The sequence below is a fragment of the Buteo buteo genome, chromosome 5 (assembly GCF_964188355.1).
Source record: "Buteo buteo chromosome 5, bButBut1.hap1.1, whole genome shotgun sequence".
Taxonomy (NCBI): Eukaryota; Metazoa; Chordata; class Aves; order Accipitriformes; family Accipitridae; genus Buteo; species Buteo buteo.
In genome coordinates, this window is record NC_134175.1 from 11,171,080 (window position 1) to 11,192,712 (window position 21,633).

Here is a 21,633-nt window from a genome sequence, read left to right on the forward strand (position 1 = left end):
ATATGAGGATTTGAAAAACAAACCCAGGTAAAGAATTTTGGGTTGTTCATTTTTAGCAGTTGAGAAGGCTGAGCTAGAGTGAAAATGTTGTTGGCAAGCTGAAAGTTTCAGTTGTTTCCCAAAACTAATTACAGAAAGGTGTCGGTATCCCTTTTTTTGGCTATATCAAGCTGTTCTGAAAGAGAAAGGAAGATTGTATGTGTGTGCACAAGCAGGTGAAGAAAATAAGACTTGGTTTGAAAGCTGCATTACTGAGCAAGTCTACAGAAGAATGGTGAACTTTCTATCATGATCTCATTTTTTCCCCTTTGGTGTCTGCTATGCTAGCAGCATGGAGGGAGAGGATTTGTCAAATACTGTTGGTACAGCACACTGAAGACGGGTGTTGGCAAAGTAGAGAGATCTCGGTGCTGCTGAAATGCTTTAATGGGATTTTAGTATAGGGATACAATGGTAAGTTTTAAAATGTTGGAATATATCACAAGCTGCTGAAACTTTAATTTGCACAAACTGGGGGGGGATCTTAATATGTTGTTGAAGTGTTGTGTTTAGACCACGGGCATCGATAGGAAGCTTCAGCTGTTCTGGAGTTTGCATGGGAATGCTTCAGTCAGTGAGATGAGCTTGCTGTCTGCTGGTCACACAAACTCTTCTTGGCACTGAAAATGTTGTTAGGGGGATTTTGATTGAAAAGAATATACCACTTTTTTATCACTTCTCAGTCAAGTAGTTAAAAGGAGTTTTGATTTTTGTGCTTCTGAATTATTGTAGCTAGGGTGATCTACAAGGAAGGAATGAAGAAATGAGACGGCTGTTGGCCATAAACTCACAGTATTCATTTACCTTCTGTCAAGCGCTACTTTCAGCTATCTGATTTGAACTCTTTCAAATGCAGAAATACTAGGATGGAGGAAAAAACATAGGATAGGGGAAGAAGACGGCTTCAGAAAAAGCCAAGACGGTAGATTTTTATAGGTAACTCTGCCCAATTTGTACCGACTCTTCCAAGGCTTCAGTAGCAGCTGGAACAGGCTCCCGAGGCAGACTTTTATCCTTTCTCCCTCCCACGCGGATCCATCTGTGAGACTGCTTGTTCTTGCTGCTCTTGCTGAGAAACTGGATCGAGCTCAGAAGCATCCTGCTCTTTCAGACCCTCTGCCAGAGTCTTGCTAGTCAAGGAGGGCTCTGTAGTCCTGCAAATCTACATATTCCCAGGTTTTACACACAGTTAGTTGCATTTCTGAATCTGCATCTCTTCTATGAGCTGTGTTCCTGCTTGACTAAAAAAATTTTTCCAAGCTGTTGACCACGTTAAATTGGAGCTCCCACAGAGTGAACATGAGGTGGTATTTTCAGATTTGCTCAGGTTCCTAGAGATGATCTTTTGTTCATAGTCTTGGATTATGCATTGGAGGATTTAGATCTACTTGTCATCCACTTGGTTGTTCCCAAAGCCTTGTTTTTTTGCTTCTATATGTATTTGAGATATCTGCAATGCTGCTTCGACAGCAATACTTGTCGAGGTCTAAAAAGAGAGGACATAGCAGCAGATCCCCTCTTCAGCTACCCAGTAGTATTGCTATCGGTGTGAAATCTGTGGAGGTAGAAATAACATTGGTACTCTTGTGGACTCTTAGCAATGAAGGAGAAGGGGCACAAAAACTTTTGGGGTTTCATGGTGACCATGAGAAGACCTGAGGTTTTTCTTTTTAGGACATGGAGGCACCTTCAGCTTTCAAAGCAGCTGGAACTGTTGATCAAGGTGGTGATTTGCAAAAGTGTCTATAGATGTACCATGAAGGATTTTGTGCAGAATATGCATATTCTGCCAAGTTGCCCTTGGTTTAAAGCTTAGTGAGGAAAACTTGCAGACTTCTGCTAGGGGCAAGCTCTAATAGTGGCAGGTATGTATGTGTTAATTTAACATTGAAATGGGTGAAGAAGTCTTCATTTCTACTGAAATACCAGTGTCCCCTGTGTTGTCAGTTTGGGCTAGTGTCTCAGCATTTGGATTTACATGACTAAAGTGCAAGGGCTGCCACCAGAGATCAAATTGAGCAGCTGACTTCACTTGGAAACACAACTGAAAAGAGCCTGGAAAAGGCAGCCTTACTTAAGGAATCTGTGTGCTGTGGACATTAGTAGTGGAGTGTTTCTTGACAAAAAGAAGCAAAGGGGTATGAAACTGTAGAAGGCAATTTTTCTTGATTATTTTTATTGAGAATTTCTCTTACACGTAATTAGATTAATTATTTCTATATAGGTTTGCTGCCCTTGAATAGCTGTGGATTAGTTCTGTGTTAATAAAGTAGCTCACAGTTAGTTAATAGTGTCTTGCCATTTGCGGCTGTTGTTCATTTTGTTTTCTTTTAAAGTCTGAGGGTGAATTCAGTGCATGTATAGCACTGCTTATATTGCAAAGTCTTGCTTAACGAGCCACTGCCTGAAATAATAGCAGGATTGCTCCAAAAGCAACTATCAGGGATGATCTAGCAATACATTATAGCCTTCCCTGAAGGAAATGCGTAAATACAGAGTAGATATGGGTTATTCTTGAATTCTTAATGCACATATACTGTAATTTAACACTTAGGACAAATGTAGTTAGAGATTGAATCTCCTTCTGAACATTATACCATACAAAACTTGTCACAAAGTTAAAATGTTTAGTGTGAGCATATAAGCAATAAATCTTTACAGCGTGTATTTGAAAGTGGAAGTTTAAGGGAGAGGTGGAAACACAGTATATGTTCTCCTCTAGGCTGTCATGTGGGAATAGCACTTGTAATGGCTGGCATTGAAATGTCAGCATTTACTAAACAAATGTACTGTGTTTTAATTCCTTGAAGTACTGGGTAATGCTTCTGTATTTCTTAGATGGTTAGTATATTTGAATCATTGTGTTGAGCTTTTGATCTTAACGGTAGGTACCTTTGGTTTTGCTACTGCAAGATAGGAATATGGAAACCAAGTTTAGCAGGGATACCCTAGTAATAAGGGCTAGGCTGGTCAGTCTGGATCTGTACTAACTGTGACATGTATGTACCTAATATACTATTGGTGAGAAGCTATTTGTAACAGCTGCTGTATTAGGTTGGGTTTTCTGTTTAATTATTAGTTATACAGTTCTAACTGTAATGAAGACTTCAGGTACTCAAACTGATTTTGTTCTGTTTTTCTTAAATGTGGATACTCAAGTGCCATGCAGGTGCTTCCACTTGCCAGTTCACCTGAGTATTTTCTTTAACTTAATGAATGCAGTTGAGTTGATTTGGTGACTGTAGGTTGGTGTGTAGGTGGGCTTTTGTCTTTAAACTTGATTGCCATGTTCTCCAGCAGCATCCAAGAAGAGGCACTTTGGAAGATGTTTCACAACAGGACATGCCTGTGGTGACACTTCTCTGAAACACTCTCTTGTGAGCCAGTGACTTGTCTCACGGGTTTCCTGGCCTTGTGCAGAAGCACTTGGTGTTTGTCCTCTTTTCCAAGAAGTTTGTCCATTTGCTTTTGGAATTCAGGAAAGCTTTTGCTTTTTCCAGCACTCCGAGTCAGAGTTTCTTAGTGAAGGTAAGAAGGAGCATGTAATGCTCCCTGCTTCAGCTTGCCACCCAAAGTATCTTTTCTGATACCTTTCCTCCCTTCTGTGTCCACCCAACCTCTCTCCCAGAAAAAGAATGAGAAAAACTTCTTGCTCTGAAAGAAATAGATGGAAAACAGAGTGATTGGTGACTTCTCTGTATTAATCCTGATTCTGCATCACTGTAATATCCTTAAGTCACCTCTGTCTGGGCCGAAGACTTATAATCTGCTTCACCTGTATGAAGAATTTGTACCACACCTCTGATCTTTTTTTTTTCTTGCCCTTCTTTTGAAACTCATATACTGTATACTTGGAAATGGAGGTGGAGTGTCCAGATTTGCCCAAAATATTCGTGACTGTGGAGGAACTGGGCTAGTACAGCAGCAAATTTGGTGTTCTATTTTTATTTTTTATTACTGTCATGGTATTCTACTCGAGCTTCTGTCCACAGCTGAGCATTAAGCTGATAGTATATTTTACAGTGCAGCCTGTTACTCCTGCAGTATGTGTTTAGAGACAGAAACCCTGTCTTCAGAGACTTTAAACTCTGAGAGGATGTCTGAGGCTTGCAAATAAGTTTTCTGGGAGAGGACTCTTTTGAGTATTGTTGAAAGTGTAGGAAAACCAGGACTTCTCTAAGTGGGCAATGCTTGTGAAACTTGGTCTCCCAGGACGGATTCAGTAAAGATGTATTCTGCTTGAGAAGCAGGAGTTGAAGTGATGTTGTCAAAAGGTTTTGTGGGTCCTCAGGACTACCGCCACTGCTTTTGTCATCTTGCAAAGTGGTGGCTCTGGAGACACGGTCCCTAGAGAGACAAATCGGCCTGTGAGACTGTTTCACGTTGCCTTTGCTCTAAATAAAGATGCAGTAAATCTTTTTGTGGTCACAGTAAATTATTATTGTTTTCAAACAGCTGTATGCCTCTTCCTTGTTCCCTCCTTCTTTCATATATAGATCCTATATTGGCAGTATTTTATAAACAACCCCTGAAAAGCAAAGGCTTTTTTTTTTTTCCTCTGGGTAAGGTTCGGGATCTTTTGTCAAAGGAGAGATTTAATCAATAAGCTCCAACAGAGGCACTGCCTCTCATTAGGTCTGTGAGTCTGTGCAAAGCATGCACATGCTGCAGCATCGGCTCACTCACAGGCTGCATGTTACAAGTAGGAATCCAGGCAAGCATCACGGTGGTGTTGTCATCATCTTATGTGGACATGTGGGATTAAACTTAATGCTGTTTGCCTGTTAATGCGGCAAGGAATCTCATACCTTGGTAGATTTTTTTTTTCGGGGGGGGGAGGGGGGGAATTGTTATAGGTATTTAATCTGCAGTGTCAGGCAGAAGGATCGGTTATAATGCTTTTTGGAAGATTAGTGTTTCCATGGCTCTTGGAGACCAAACCCTGCGGTGTTGGAGCACTGCTAAAGCAGTGCCAGGATGCAGAAGGTGTTGTCCTAGCATCCCTTCTGCTGTTGTCTTCACAGAGCTGGCTTCCTTGTCCTGCTAAAAGGCAGTGTCTTCTGCAAAGCTTTTAACATTTAGGGGTCTGAAAGGCAGAGTGGCTTTCTCTGGATCTAGAAATAAACATCAAAGCACAGCAATCTGGATAGTATGTGTATGACTTCCACCGTGTTTTGATGTATTGAGTCAGCAGGCAGTTAGGTTTTGTTTAACTGAAGTTTTCACGTGATCTTGTCAGCTGGCTGTAGTGTTGCTATCTGGAGGTGTTGATGGTATGCGTCTGAGAGGGCCTCCAGATGAAGTGAGGTGATCGATAGCTGGGTATCCTGAAGCAACCAGACTGACTTGGCTTAAAACAATCTTGAAACTTCACCCTTAGGCCAAGATTTTAATCTTGGCTGAAGTACTGTAGCAATTTAAGCCCTGCAAAATAGAGCTTTGTAAATAAAGCTGTATTATAACTTTAATTACTGCACATCTGTACTTGTGACTAGTAGAGACGCACATCTGGAATAGGCTGAGGAGAGGAAGGTGAACATTCATACTGTCAAAACATTTATATGGTGGAACTGTAAGATTCCTGCCACTTTAAAAAAAAAAAATAAATTCAGTAGCTGCAAGATGTATGGAAACAGACTTGGAAAACTGTTGGATTACTTACATTTTCTAGTTCACATGCAATTCTGTCTCTTAATGGTTGGCTAGATGCCCAGTGGGGGAAAGTGGTCTTGGAAAGGGTGTGGACGGAATATTGTAGAACTGAGTTGTGGAGCTGTCATGTGTGTGGTTTTGGGGGGCAAGCCTGGTCGTGCCGTTGGAGAGGAAGAAGGTGAGGGACCTTCTGTTTTACAGAGGTGTTAAACAGTTTGGTGTTTGGAGCCATATGCTTTCTCCCTATATGCATTATTCCTGTGTATAGGTGGTTTGTTGCCACATGTGATGACCCAGTCTGTTGATGAATGTGCCACTGTTTTCTTTGCAGCTTCTGGAAGAAGCAGTTGAAGTCTCATGAAACTGTTTTAAGCAGATGCATCCCTTCCTTGACATAAATGATGAAATATCTGCCTGCTGTACTGCTGAGGACCGAGTGTGTTGTGTGATGTACTTGCTGGCAGGAGATGAGTAAGAGAAGAGCTAAAATGACCAATAGTAACTTTAATCTAGGGAAAGTTGTATAGTAAGGGTTGGTGGTTTGTTGAGGCACCACAGCAACTGAGAAACAAGGAGCCTTTGCTGAGGCTGCAGCCCCTCAGTCTATCTCTTACTGTATGGTGACTGCAGATATGGAAGCTCGTTATCAGCTGGTGACAAGGAGGTGACAGTACTCTCAGGCTGTGACTACTTTCTGAACCAGGAATGTGATGAGGATACAGCTGCAGATGCAACAGCCTGCGTGGTTTATAGGGAGCATGTGCTGTCAGGCATACCCTGGTAGAAGCAGGCTGAAATAAATAGGCATTAATTTGCTCTTTGTGCTCCTATTCCAGAGTTTTTTAAAAATCCAGCAGGGACCAGACTCTGAACAATTCCCCTGTGAGGCAGAAATCTTGATGATACCAGTCCTGTTTGTTACACCTGATTAAGTAAGAGTGTGTGTTTTACACACCTGCTTGTTTTAGCCTACAATTCTGCTCAGTTTTTCTGCCCTGTAGTCTGAAATGTGCAGTGCCATCCACTGTCTTGTTGCGGATGCTCTTCGGCCACCCTTTGCTCTGCGCTTAGGGAAGGACTCCATGTGAAGTGCCAAAGCTGGCATGGTCAGTATGCCACCGCTTGTTGTCTGCCAAGAAAATTCACCTAGCCGGCAGGCAGTCCTGGGGCTCGCTCAGAGACAGCAGGCAGGCTAAGTGAAACACTCCTGTGGCAGCAGTCATCCATCTCTTTTTTTTTTGCATGCTGGACCCAGTGAGTTTGACCTGAGCACGTGTGCAGCGAAGCCTGGTGTGCCCATGATCGCGCTCCCCCTGAAAAAGGGAGGTGAGCGACCTGTCTGGCCGAAACAGTTGGTTATGAAGTTACTCATGAGAGGATCGTGCTGCTATAAACAAACACATGCTCATCCCCATCATGTATGGCATGTGTCTGTGTTAGTAGTGGGCAGGCTGCCCAAGCAGCTGATCCCAGCCACGACCCAGTCCTTGCCCGTGCCTGAAGAACTTGTGAGGAGTGTGCCTCTGGATGATGTGTGGGGTGGACTTGCTGTTCTTATGGCCGAAATGTGCAGGCCAGAGGTGATCGCCCTTGTCCTGGAAGGCAGTGGAGCTGAAGTAAAACCAGCTCTGTGTTTTGTTGGCTTTTTTTGTTGTTGTTTGTTTGTTTGGTTGGTTTGTTTTAAAAGAATTTTAAAACAAGTTTTTCTTGGAAAACCCTATAGACCTCCAAACATCCTAGGCATAGGGGTAGGCAGCATTTTGCGTCTCCTAATTTGAGAAATATTTTGGTGAGATAGTGGCAAAATGACAAATTTATGTAAGAATTGCTGCAAATAGGGGTCTGAAAACAGCTCTTGACCACTTTGGAAATGGCTTATTGGACTGCATTGAGATCCATGCAAATAGTAACTGAGAATAAGATTTTGGTGGTGAAATAAGTTGGGAAATGATTGCTGTTTGTATCTTAGGAAGGTCTGTTTTACTTAGGCTTTACTCAGTCTTCTAAAAGAAATGTAGGAAACAAAAAAAAAGGAAGAAAAAAGTATAGGTGAACTGAATCTGTAGCTTGTCCAATCTGAGCATGGTTATTTTGTTGTCTCTCCTCTTCCCAGGCACTAGTGTTACTAAACATGCAGAAGCTTAGTATTTTGAGTCTCATGCCTGACTGAATTTAGACAGACATTTGGGGGAATAAGTGGGAATAGGTAAACTGGTGGTGCTGTTAAATGGATTTGCTGCTAATGTTTCAGTCCAGTTTCTTCCAGAAATTCATACACGTTTTCTCACTGTCCATGCTTTGTCCTTCATTCTTGCATTGTGAAAATTAGTAGACTGAAATCTGTTAACTTCATTACAAATCCTTCTTGTCTACAGCTGAGATTGCTTATGCTATAACATTACCTGCTGTTTTTATTGGAAATGAATGATGTTAATATTTTGCTAATGCCTGGTCTAAGTTGACCTGACTCTCTTCAACAGGATGTGCAAATTAATGGAACTGGAAGATCTTGAACATTTGGGATAGCAGAGACCTGCAGGGATTAGAAATTACACTTAAGTAATTTTCTCCTGAATATGACGCATAACGTGAAAGAGCATTCCAGGTCTCTAAAAATGCAAGACAGGCAGAGGAAGTTGGAGAGTAGTAGTGCTGAGACACTTGGGGTAGAGAGAAACAGCCAATTAAAGAAGTTTTTTAATGAAATACAGCAAGGAAGACCTCTTTGTTCAACAGCGTCTGCTTGGGCATTATTCTGCAAACCAGGGAAGTACCTTTATAAAGCAGGGCCCATCATAAGTGATGGTGGTGGTATTTAAGTCTTAGACCTGGTTTTGCTGCCTTATTGGAAAGGAACACAAATATCTGAGCATGATAAGAGCTCTTTCAAGAATGGATGAGACTACTTGGAATGTAATGGCACAGATAAATTGTGGACAGATGCTCATTGTGCAAGCGGCAATAGTAGTTACTATCATAATCATCCCCCCGCCCAAGGAATATTGCTGTCTCTTTGCTGGAGGTCACCACACCCTCAGAGCTGCTGGTGGAGCAGTTTGGGGTAAGTGCTCCCTGCTCTGCTTTGAGCAGAGTCAGCTGGATTAATTTAGATGGGTTAACTAGCTGGCTTCTGCCAGCAGGCTGACTTCATGTCTGAAGTGGGTTAGGGAGTGTTGGGTATAAGCTGTTCTTGCTAGCCAAGCTGTGAGGGCCGAAATGCCTTGTCAGGGCAGGGAGGAACTCCTCCGGGTACCAGCTGTCTGTTCACATCGTCCTCAGTATCCAGGAGAGGTTATCTGTTGGGAACCTGAATGCTGATGACTTTTTCCTTGCAAAGAAGGGAAGTAACCTGTGGTTGTGAAATACTTTGCATAAAGGACACAATTTGGTTTAATCTGTTTCAATAGCTTTAGCTGGTAGCATGTATCAGTGGCAGGTGTCTCTGTGTATATTAAAACAGAGCAATCTCCCTGAGATACCCTGCCTGTAAAACATGGCTATTTAGAAGTACTGGATGCCACTTGGTATAGTGCCAAAAAACCCCCAGACACCCAAAACTGAACTTCAGGACACTTTGCAGCAGGTTCTTTTGGTGTAAGTATCGCTGGTTGCATCAGAGACACCATCTGTGGGGGTCTCTGAGGTCAGGGTTTCTATAAGCTAGGGGGGCAGGGGTACACTAGTTTGCTAATTCAGTGGGTTGGTTTTTTTTCCTCTCTTCTTCCTCCCTCTAATATACAACTTAAAAATAATGGAGAACTGTGGATTTTTTTTCCCCTGGGGCAGTACGAAGTTGCTTCTTAATAATCTGCTGGAGGCTTGGGTAGAGTGGGAGTGGAATTGGTTGTGTGGGTTTTTTCCTTCCTGCTCCAAGACCACTTCTTGGCACCGAGGAATTTTTCTTGAGACTTCTTTGGGGAACAGATGCGTGAAGTACAGTTACCATTCATACATACGGCTTTTAAAATATGGAAGCTGTTGGACTGAAGTGGCTTCATATGGTGCTGTTGGAGGATGAGAATTAACATGCGAGTTTGGGTTTTTAAGACTTGAATGTGTAGTTGAAAAGTTGGGGGGGATTTAATTGTTTTTTTTATGATGTTAAATATTGGTCTGCATTTTTATGGTTATGAATCAAAATTACATCTATAACTCTGAAAATTACTCTCTCTGCAACCTTTAATGCTTAAAATAGTATCCTAGTTTAATCTTTCTTTCTGGGGATAAATATGTTACATAATGTGTAATTTAAATGGTTGTAAATCTTAATTCTCTAATATAGACATATTTTTCTTTATTTGCAGGTTCCCATTTTGAAAGCCATTAGAAGATATTCTGCCACCCTATTGGATTACTCCCTATACAACTCAGCATGTCACTGTGCCCTGGATTTTATAAGGTGGCCATGATTTAATCCCCACTTCCAATTTCTATGTATTGGTGAAGCATTGGAGCTCGTTAGAGCTGCTGTTACTTGCGTGGAAACTGATCCGTCTCAAATTCCTTCTCCAAAGGACTAGACGTTGCTAGCAATGAGCTCCCAAAGCCATCCAGGTAAGGGCAAAACCACTTCAAATGTAGTAATGACAGCAAAACACCATGTGTTTGCTGCATGAACAGACTTTTTATTGTGTTGAAATGATAGTCCAGTCCCTCTCCTTGTACTATTACTTTGTTTAAAACTGAGACTTTGCATGAAGATGGAAAATTGTGTTGCTGTTACCAGAGTTCCAAGGAAATCTTGCCATTTTAGCTTTCTAACTGTTGTATTACATATCACTGAAAGTTGTAGGTATTTTGTGAGATGTTAACCAGATGTTTAATTTGTTAAATCTATACTGATAAGTCTTAATGGTATGTAGTGTGCCTCTAAGGAATGGTCATGGTTCTGCTGGTGTGTCTTTATTGATATTTCAGAAAACTCTTTGACTTTTAAAGTACTTTTTAGTAGGAAAGAATAGTTTTGCTGGAAAAAAGAGTCAATTGATCCATCTCAATGTTGCCTGGGGGATTATCCCTAATGTGTCTTGTAATTTAAGACATCTGATTCATCACTACAAAATTGTGTATTTCTGTCTGTCAAGAGGATCTGTAGATACTCAGTTACCTACTTTGTAGCTTAAAGTGATCTCATACATTTGTATTTGGTGAGTTTCAGGTTAACTTTGTGTTAGGCAGAGCTTTGTGAGCTTGTGCTTTGGAAGAGGAATTTTAATTGTGCTCTGATATGCCTGCTTTGACTGTTTAAGTTTGTGGTAGAGAAGATGACTGCTGGGAAGCAAGTAATGCAACAAGGACAAGGTCACGTGAAAGTACTTATTTAACTACGCCTTTGAGAGATTTAATCAGTTTTGGGCTAACAGTCAAATAAGACTGAAGTATTAAAAGCCAAAAAAGAGCTCCTAAGATTTAAGGAACTGTATATTTGTGGGACGGAGAATTTCATATTTGCTTCAGAATTAACTCTAGCAGCCCATTTGAATTTCTGAGGCTGGGAGCAAGAAATGCTGCAGTAAATAGGGATGCTGGAGTTTACAAGCAGCAGCGCTGAAAATCTGACCCTCGCGTAGGAACTGATGAGTTTATAAGTCTCTAAAATTATCAGTGTTATCAAAAATAAAAAAATCTGGCTTCTACTTCTATAATATAGCAGCCTCTTAGATTTTGAAACTTGCTTCTGGTATTATGGGGAGTTGGAAAACTAAGTATATTTGCATGAGTAGAGTGCACACAGGTATTCACCTGCGACACATTTCTTGCAACGTGATGTTTTTCAAGAGAACAGTTCTTCAAAGAAGTGGATAGTTGTTATTTGAATGCTTTCCTGTCTCAAATGTGAGTGAGACTGAGGAGCTAACGACTGCCTGCTTTTTTTCTCATTACGGTGGGATAGGTTAAATGCATACCTATATTTAAAAACCAACCAACAAACCTAACTTGATATTGCTTTACTTCTTAAGGAGCAGCTCTCCAGATGTTTGGGAAGAGGGGATGTCCTCCTTTGTTGGGCTGTTCTGTTGATGCAGGAGTATTGGAAGCCTGCTGCTGCTTTGTCTTGTTTTCCTTTAATTCACCTGCTAACCCTTTTCTTTGTCTTTCCTTTTTTTACTGGTTCTGCTACTTTTACTCAAGTTCTCTGCTGATGATGTAGCAGGGAGTCATGTAGGAAGGGCTAATGAAAGAAAACAAGAAGCTTCTCGTGTAAGAAGTGTTCTGGAATGCTAAAAATCGGTTTGAGCCTACCTTTTCTAACTACTGTGTCTAGAGTGGTCCTTGTTGAGAAGGCTGGTCTAATGAAAACCCAGGGAAGTGGCAGCTCAGCTGGCTGGCTTTGGACATATGTATGTTTTCCAGTGCTGCTGCTGTTAAACCTTCTTGGCCCTTGTCACGTAAGACCTTAGAGTGAGGTATGGGATGGCTCAATAAGAATTAAACTTGTGGCTACTGTATGAGTGCTTGGTAGAAAATAAGACTACTAGTAGGGGAAAGGTTTTTTTCTACTCTGGTAGTTAGCCCTTTCAAATTTAAAGAAACTTGCAGTTTTATTATTTAGAAATACAGCTTAAACTTCCTGTTAACTCTTGCAATGGGGGACAGGAGACAGAAACTCAAGGCCCATTGTCAACTCATTCACTGGTGATCATTTAAAGGGTGAAAAACTTTCATAAAACTGAAAAGGTGGAGGAAATGGTCTTGTGCTATTTTTTTACAGAATGGTGTTTGTTCTGCAGGTAGGCTTTGTATTAAAATATTTTCAAATGGTATCAACTTCCACAAAGTCTGTCTTCTCATCAAATGCTGTTGTGAAATTCTCCCTGTGCCCTTCCTAGGTGTTGGGTTCTTATTTTGGTGGTATTTCCAAGCATGGGGTTGAAATTCTACAGTGTATCATGGTGGCTTTTTACCTCTGGCTTAGACTGTGGTATTCTTATTGCTTGTTTCTCTTTTAGAGTCAGTTTTATAATAATTGGTAAAAATATTTTCCAAACCTTTCCAAAGACAACATCTGGACTTCTCATGTCAGTTATGATAGCTATTTTGATTATACAGCTACAGGTAATTATTACTAATGATGTGCATTGTTTAAGGGAAGGCTCTGGCTTAACTCAAGAGCCTATTAAACCTTGCTTCAGTGGATACAAGCTTTCTTCTCTAATCTTCTCCAAACCTATCACTAATGGGATGTTTTGGGAACAGTGCCATAAAATTGTTGCAGCGTAGGTGAATGAAAGTGGTTTGGTGGTGTTTTTTTTTTTCTTCTACTCTGCAAAGCTCTCTTGTGAGAAACGTTGGGTATTGAAGGCTTCTCACTGAACAAGGTGAAAAAATATGGAGAAGACTAAGTTGTCTAAAAAAAGTATGACTTCCCTCCCTCTCCATTCTTCCCCCATCACTGCCACTTCTTTTGTTATATTTTGGAGTAAACATTCTCAGCGAATAAGAAATAACTTTTGGAGAAGTAAGAATACCCAGGTGGGAGAATTTAATCCTCAAGGACTTGCAGTGGGTAAATCAATCTGTCCTGAGCCCTAGACATAAAGTAAAGACCTTGGACCTTTGTTTTCTGGGCCAAAGGCTCACTCCACAGTCTCCTACTTGAGCTTTGGGTTAAGACCAGCAGCTCTTATGAACTTAACTAGCCACAAAAACACATGTGGGTGCGCTGTGTGCATGAGGAGCAGAAGCAGGTAGGCTGCTGGTGTCCCTCTTGCCGCAAGCACCGTGTGCCCATCGTTGTGTGGTGCCCACTGCTCTGGAGGAATGACTGGCTCCTGGCAGGTGTCGGTAGGTTTTGTGGATTCCTGGGCAGGAATGAGAATCGCTTTGGGTGGAACTGCTGGTCAGGATGAAAAGGTTGGGGAAAGGGGCTGAAATTGGAAGGTGGGGTTGCAGGAGGATAGGCTTTCCCCAGCAGTGATGGGAGCAGGAGCCTACATAGACCTAGTCAAGACAAAGCTCAGAGGCATTGTGTGCCCTTTGGCTTTTGGCAGAGGAGTAGCCGTTTCTTCCAGTGCTGGAACAAAGCTGAAAAAAATGCTGAAATTGTGCTATAAAAGATCAAGTTGCTGCAAAGTATAATTAAGAAAATTAGGCTAATTAAGATAACATTTAGGATTATGACAAAGCTTGGGGGGGCAGGGGAAAGCATGTTTAGTTTCACTTCTTAACCTGTTACGTTGCCCACAATTTAAACTTACCTTACGTAACCTGTGGTGCTGATGCTGCTCATCTTACCCAGGCCGGCTGGGCTGTGAGTATTTGTGGGGCTGTGGGTTTTTTGGTTTTTGTTTTTGGTTTTTTTTTTTCTCTCTTGCTGACCTTAAATGATTTCTTACAGTCCCCTTCTACCTACCCCCTTAATTTTCAGTGGCTTGAGTTTCACTATCATTTGGTTCTTTAATCAGTAAAGATTGTTCTGCTGATACTAGTTATACATAAAGATTAGTTTAAAAAAACAAAACACTTAAAGTTAATCACTCAACTGATTTGTATTTGTTTAAAGTTCACTTTCCTTTGTAAAAGCTGAAAATCTCCATGTTCAATGAAGCATTTTGTTTATGAAATGTTATCTTACAGGAATTAGCCAGTCTGAATGCAAATGCTATATTCTTTCTTCAGAGCTACTCTTGCGGAGATGCAAATTTTATTTACATTTTGAAATGCTGAATGTTTGATAATTAGGAATATTGAAGTTTAAGAATGAGCTGCCTATCTGATATGGAAAAATCTGCAGCAGGAACATTAAGACTGAGAGGAGATATCAGAGAAGGCAGAAAGCTTCATGATCACACAACACTGGGAAAATGAGTTAGCAAGTCATGTGCTGTGATTTGCTAGATTGATAAGTACTTTTGTATGGTGTTTTATCTGCTGAGTGCGAGAAGCCACTCTCCTTTCATACTCCGTGGCTCAATGAGGCATGGAAAGCTCTTTCATGCAGTACACATAAGAGCTTTCCCTGTTAGTCTCTCAAACATTTTGCACCATCCAATTAATATTTTATGTGTTCTCTTTTTAAAGATTAAGAAGTTTCTGTGGAGATGTGTTTCAAACTGGCTTTAAATGACACTGACCTACTTTCTGGCAGTAATGATTCTGTTTCTGTAAGTTATCTGGGGGTAAGAGCATTCTTCCCATAAACATAAGGACTAGAGGAGTAAATTGCAGCGCTGGGACACAACTGATACTTGGTGGCTGTTGTCTGGAAGAACATCTGGATACCCTGTATCCCTGCTTCCCCCTACCTGTCTGGTGCTCCAGTTCCTTATATCTGGATTATTCTAGACTGGGCATTCAGGCTCCTGTCTACAAGTAAAACACTACTAGTAGTGAGTACTGGTAGGACCTTATTGTCTCTGATGCTGTCTTTTCTCTACATGGAAATACAAAGATTTCGCCAGACCGGTCCTCTTCCCACACTGCCATGTGTGCTTCATGGGAAGCTGAAGTTTTGCAGAAAAGTTCAACTCTGGCAAGCACAGCAGAGGTAACAGGAACTCCCTTGAAGGGATGCTGCTGCCTGTCCTTTACAACAGTAGTGTAAGCACTGAGCATGTGGAGTAGGAGCTCAGTAGCAAGAGCTATGGCTGTGCCTTGAAGCTGTTGCCCTGAGCAGTCTAGTCCCACAGGTTTGGGGGAGACTTTGAGGTTGGTTGCGAAGTAAACTGAGCAACAAGATCTGGCAGTAAGAAGCTTTGGTTAGAAGAGCTGAAACCCCTTGTGGATGGGAACTGGCCATGTCTCTGTTTACTTTTCTTTATTCAACCTATGACAGGATACCTACTCCGCCTGCATTCTGATTCTTACACATGTGTAAGCTGAGCCTGTCCTGGATTTCCTCTAAGAACAGTATCATTTTGAGGACCTTGGAAGTTTTAAGGCTGCTGCCATGAAACCTGTGAAGTTTTCACTTTCTGGAACATCAAATAGTTGAGACTTTCTGTACAAGGTTTTTATTGTACCCTCAAAAGAGAAGAATTGTTTTGTGCTTCAACTTGGGGTTCAAGTCGAAGTTCCTTCTAGGTCAGTGTCCCTGCTAAGTACATTCCTCTCATTTCTACTTTTTCTTTAAATGCAGTTCTTGCACTTTGGAATTCCTTTAAAAGCTTGTTTCTAAAGTAAGTTTTTTAGCCTGTGATGTATCCTGCAGTGCAAAGATGAGAAGCAGGTACTTATGATGAGAGGCAGAGAACTCTGAATTATTTTGAATGAGGTACAGGATAAGAAAAGGATATAAAAAAGGTTGTACTTTTAAAGTCAGATGATAATGTTGGAGATAGTCCTTGGGACCTTGCGTCTCTATTTGGAAAGGAGAGAATCCTTTTTCTATACTGTTACTACGTTTTTGTTGTTTGCTTTTGGTCAACTTCAGTTTGACCTGTATCTTATGTATACGTCCCCAAATTAAATTTGTTACTGGTCTGTGACAAGGAGTATATTTTCAGTGTTTATTTTAAATTATTCAGCTTGTTGTCTTCATGGCAGGCTCTCACACTGATGAGGCTTGTTTGTGTGCCTTTGATGTGGTCAGATCAATTAGGACAGAGCTGATGTTGAGGGAACGTTTCAGTCATCCCACTGATTCTGAAAGTGATTCAAGAGCAGGGGCAGAAAATCCACTTGCTCTCAGATGGATGTCAGCTATACACAGCGTTTTTCATCCTTTAAGTCTAGGAATTTGGCTGTCTGGCTACCTGTTCATTGTCAGGTACTGCTTAGCCTCATTGCAAACGAAAAAATACGGCCTTATTTTTGAGAGCTCTCGGTCAAAAGCTTTTGGAGGGTTTTTTTTTTAACAAGTTTTCATATTGTTGGTTTGGGGAGAAGAGTGGAGAAACAATTGTAATGAATGTTTCTTCTTTTAGTGTAGTTTTTAGTATTTTTTTTTTTTCATCCCTTAACATCTTTAGAAACTGACTTTACAGTCAGAAAATAGCCAGGAGTGACTGAATGTGGAGTACCAGATGCCTGACTGGAGAAGGAAAAATTGTGGATGTGTTAATTCTCCTGTCCTTCAGTAAAGGCTTGACAAGTCCCTTTCCCTCCATAGGTTGCAATATGCCGTGAATTTCCCTGCACCCTTTGTTCTTTTCTATTTGGTCTGTTAAACAAGAAGGGCCTTTGAAGTGCACTGACACCTGCAAGGTTTGAGGTACCAAGTGGAGTGGTCAAAAGTCCTGGTAGTGTGGAATGCTTTTCCTGGCCAAACTGTGATGGCAGAAATATATTATTACAAATAAATGAGAATGATCTTACAGGTAATACCTATGAAATACAACACTGCATGGATTTTAGGGTAGCTTTATATGGCTGTTTTCTAGTTTTCGTGAATTTGTGCTTAAGAACTTCAAAGATGCTCAGTGGGGTTAGATCTCAAATAATTGATCTAGCTAATTATCTGGTGGTGTTGCACAATTACTGAGGTAGAATGAGCAGAGTTTAACCCTTTCTGCAGCTGTGCTTCAGAGTAAAACTGCAGCATCCACTTTGGTTTTCAGCACTTGTGACAGTCTGGCTGAATGGAGACTCTGGCCATTTGTGCAGTGTGTTGCTGTCATCTTTTCTATTCCTATTCTTTCTCTTTTCCTAATTTCTTGAATCGTGGTACTTGCTTTCCTTTCCCTTGTCCATTGGTATTTGAGAGCTAGAGGCTGGCTGGGGCAGGGACCATGGCTCCAGTGACTGACTTGCAAAAGAAAGCAGGCAAGTGAATCTCTGTTAGCATCTTTGATATGCTAACTACTGAGAAACGGGGCATACAATTCATTCTTCCTTTAAGAAAACTAAAATTAGTATATCAGCAGACCTTTTAAACATTTTGCTTCTGCAACCAAAGTACTGTTATTTTATCAGCTACTGAGAAAATGGGATGCTTTACCTGCAGTGCCCTTGTTTGCTTTGAAATACTCAACAGCTCTTGGTGTTCCCCTGGGAACTACTGTCACGGTTTGGCTAAATGATGCTTGATAGACTGATGTGCTGAAATGTTGAAGCAAATTTTTAGCCTTTCAGAAGTATGAAGCTAGTATTAAACTTTGCACCTATTGGAAGCTGAATTACATACAGAAAAATACTTGTGGGCTTTTTTGAGATCTTCCTGTCTCCCTGTGATCTCTTTAAAACTGAACTAGATCATGATTACTCAATATCTTCTTTCAAGCAAGAGAAATGTGTGCTGACTGTAACAACTTAGGGATTTGTCTTGAATTTCAATCATGATTCAAGCTTGATTTTTTTTTTTTTAGTGCTTAAAGAACAGATAAGTAGTATGTAAAAGTCCTTTAGGACTAGACCAGATTCAGCAATACCCTGGAAAGCTGCTGTTGCAGCTCATGAACCTTGTAGTATAGCCATGTTCTGCCTTCACCTGGCTCCATGGGTTACTGGCTTGCTGACTTCCCACCCATGTCACTGTCAGCCCAAGGGTAGAGTCCATATATCAAGACTGTAATTGGGAATATTTGCTAGTTAATACACCCGTATTCACAAGTTCTGCAGCTAAGTCTGTTTACGAAGTACTGCTAAGCTGCTTCTCTTTGGTTGTCATTTAACCTTCCTAAGGGGTGGTACAAGACATCCTTCTGATTGTGAAGGCCTTCCCCTGCTTGACTGTCAGCCAGCACCCCTGGAGAAGCTCAGCTTGAAGGTACCACTGGTGGCACCAATTCTCTGAGTGCTATCAGAAGCCCATGCATGTGTGTGGGTTTCAGTGGCGCATCATTAATCCTCCTTTGAACCCCAGCAGCACGGGCTCTGTTGGGGAATCCACAGACTAGATTTAATCTTCCCAGTGTCTGTATCTGATCTGCTCAACTTTGATGTAGCAACAGCAGATTTATTTTGAAGGCATGAATTGCGAAGTCTGAGTTCGTTCTGCAAAGATGGCTGTGCAAGGTCAGCCCTGGGGACACCAGGTCTGGGAGCCTGACTACATCTAGCAGTGGATGCTGGGAAAGAGGGTGAGAACAGGTAAGATTCTGGCAACAGCCATTAATATATCCTCTCAACCTCTAGTCGTGTATGACTTGGATTTTTTTAAGGAGCTGGGTGTGGTAAATTTTACTTTATTGGTCCTTTTTCTGTTTCTGTCATCTGCGCAGTTGCTTTTGGAAGATGCCTAAGCTTTGGCACTTGCAGAGAATTGCACAGTTGGGCATTGCTGCGTGGGGAGTGTTGCGGTTGTCTCCCTCTGCTGCAGAGCTTGTGTGGCTGAAATCAATGTTTTTGAGGGTCTGCTTCCTTCCACTGAGTGAGGAGTGGAGTGGTGACATCTGAGCTCTTCACTGTAAGTACCAGAGCTGGGTGCTGGGATACTGATGGAGATAAGTTCTACAGAACCATTCCATCAGTTCTGTTTTGCACTGTTTTGGTTGTACCAAGGGCTGAATAATCCCAGCGCTGGAAAAAAACTTTGTGTATTGATACCTGTGGACTTGAACATGAGCAAGCAGTATTTTGCCAATGCCACCTTCTCCTCCAGGACAAACTTCTAACCATGGACAAGGTAGAGTTGCTTGCAGTGGAGGGGGACTGCTGGAAACTCTCACAGTGCTGCAGCTGCGCTCTGTGGTAGGGCTGGGATCAGGATGTTGGAGAAATGACAGATGAATTCAAAGAAATCATTTTTTTAAAAAAATCAATCCTGACCCTTTCACTATTCAAGAATCTATGTACTCATTTTGTTTGTAGCTGTTATGTTGCCAAACCACATAAATAGCTTTACAGGGAAAATTGTAATAGGAGTGAGGTCTAGTTTGTGAGCTTTGAACTGTTAGCCTTTGCTTCAGGTAACCATTTTGTCCTGAAAGGCAGCTGCTGTAGTCGTGTAACCCCATCAGACTTTATGTAATAGCAAGGAGCATGAACCTTGGGGTGAAGGGGTGTGGGGTTTGCTGCCTCTCTTGGCAGCATACTCATTGTATTGTGTATTTTGCCTTTTTTTTAAATAGATGTTGCTGTCCGTGAACTACTGTGTAATGACTGTTTGCTGTCAGGTTTCACCTTCTAATCAATAGACCAAGATCAATGCAGTTATTTGTACGTGCGGTCACTTTAGATATACAGTTAGTCAAGTTGGGTGCAGCTGGGAGATAGGTAATGCTCCCTCAGTTAGTTTATGTGTTGAGAGATTGGGGGGCAAGTTTTTTTACTACTTCTGTAAAGTTGGTTTCAGTATTTTTGATCAATTGACAATTCTTCAGGCAGGAAACCATTAAAGCCCAGTGATTTTAAGATAATCCATTGAGAACTATTATTTGCTATTCAGTGTCAGCATTCAAAACTTACACTTTCTAGTTAAACAGACTTCCCCCTCTCCTTTAACTGAGACCTTTGTTTTATGCTGGCTCTAAAAAGAAACATCTTTAGTTTAAAACTTTTTTCACACTAGTGTGCTGCTGCACTATAAAATGCTTGAGCTGCTCTTGTGAGAAGACATAAGCCAAAACCCCATCTCTTCTCTGGTCAAAAAATAACGCAGAAGAATAAAAAGACCAGAGCCCATACACCAAGCTCTGGTAGCCCATCCAAGTATTGAATCTTTGACATCTGTCACTTCAGGAAAAATTTTTGAAACTTCCAAGTACTTGCTTTATTCTAAATGAGGTACCACTGGTTTCATACAACCTTTGCCAGGAGAAGGCATGTGATCCTTATAGCTTAACAAACTAAGAAGAAGGGCTTTGGCATCTGTTCCCCACCAGCAGCAAGTATCTGATTGGCATTAGGTTTTTTCTTTTTTTCCTTCTTTTTTTTTTTTTTCTTCTTTCTAGCAGGTGGAAGGCCTGTTCTGCAGGCTTGTAACTCTTGACAGGTTTATCGTGATGGCTTCTTGGCAGGTAGGGGTGATGCTGTTCATTCAGTCTGCCTTAAAGATTCTTGGGTGTTTTTTTTTTTTTTCTTTAAAGTGTAGCTTCATGCAGTAACTATTTCAAATAGGTCATGGGACTTTTGCCTCTGATTTACTTCTTTCTATCCAGAATTGTAGCAGGTAGAGCCAAACTGCAGGGTCACTATACCTTAATTGTCACCTCTGCCTCCCCCAAATGTGTTTAAGACAGGGTGATCAGAACAAATGTAGCATCAGTTTATGTTAACAAAGGTTTGGGAACTCTCTGAATTAGTCTTCTCAATATGTTTTCTTTTTCATGAGGAAAGGTATGCATAGTAGTTCTGTTCAGGCACTGGCATCTTGTGATTTCTGAAGTCTTTCTAAAGGAGCTGCTGTGTAAAAGTTGGTCTTTTAATTTTTTTTTTATCATGTTTGTTGTGCAAGACCTCAACTTGTTGTTTTTAGCAGTTCACCAAAGCGCTTTCTAATCGGGTGCTGAAAGAGAATTCCTCCTCCTCCACTGATTAATTTCTGGCATGGAGCATGAAATAGCTCTTGCGTCAATAAATCGTCACAACCTTTGCTTGTCTCTGTCAGCGTAAATACAGTTGGACTCTAACATGCCTGAAAGTAGGCCAGAGGTTGCTAATTTTGCAGCTGCAAAGTGGTCAAGTCCAAGAGAGTGCTGCGGGACGTGCGTGCTTGGTGGGATATCGGCACTGCTGCATTTCAGGTTACAAGTTGGGCCCCTTTTCCCCCAGTTAACTTTTTAGGTTCTGGAATTGTATTTTATATAAAAAGATTGTTTGACAACTGTCTTAGAACATCATGTTTTTAGGTGCATTGGTGTTATTTACTAGAACAAATGTGTGTGTTTATATAGCTATGAGCAAGTCAAATGCCTTTCTCATCATACCTGAGTTGCTTGGGTTACATTTGTGCTAGTTATGAAACGAAGATCACCAGCCTGCATGACCCTGGTATTCAAGGCTTTGCTGATTTCTTCAGTGAACTCCAGTGCTCCTCACACCTGCTTACCTCTTGCCATCCTGGTATGTATCAGTTGTTTCACAGCTCGGCTGCTGCAATCCTATGCTCCAAGACTACCTGCG

At 41.3% G+C, this 21,633-nt stretch overlaps 1 protein-coding gene across 4 annotated transcripts in view; it reads left to right on the forward strand.

Annotated features, from left to right (window-relative positions):
• The window catches only part of HDAC4 (histone deacetylase 4), a 263,373-nt gene that overhangs the window by 17,825 nt on the left and 223,915 nt on the right, over positions 1 to 21,633 (forward strand). For 3 of the 4 annotated variants that reach the window (XM_075027809.1, XM_075027810.1, XM_075027811.1), the window contains exon 2: positions 9,996 to 10,245. The exons of the other annotated variant lie outside the window; for it this stretch is intronic. In XM_075027809.1, the coding sequence (XP_074883910.1) occupies positions 10,224 to 10,245 (22 nt within the window). In that variant the 5' untranslated portion in view covers positions 9,996 to 10,223. The remainder of the gene's footprint in view (positions 1 to 9,995; positions 10,246 to 21,633) is intronic. 4 annotated transcript variants of the gene reach the window in all.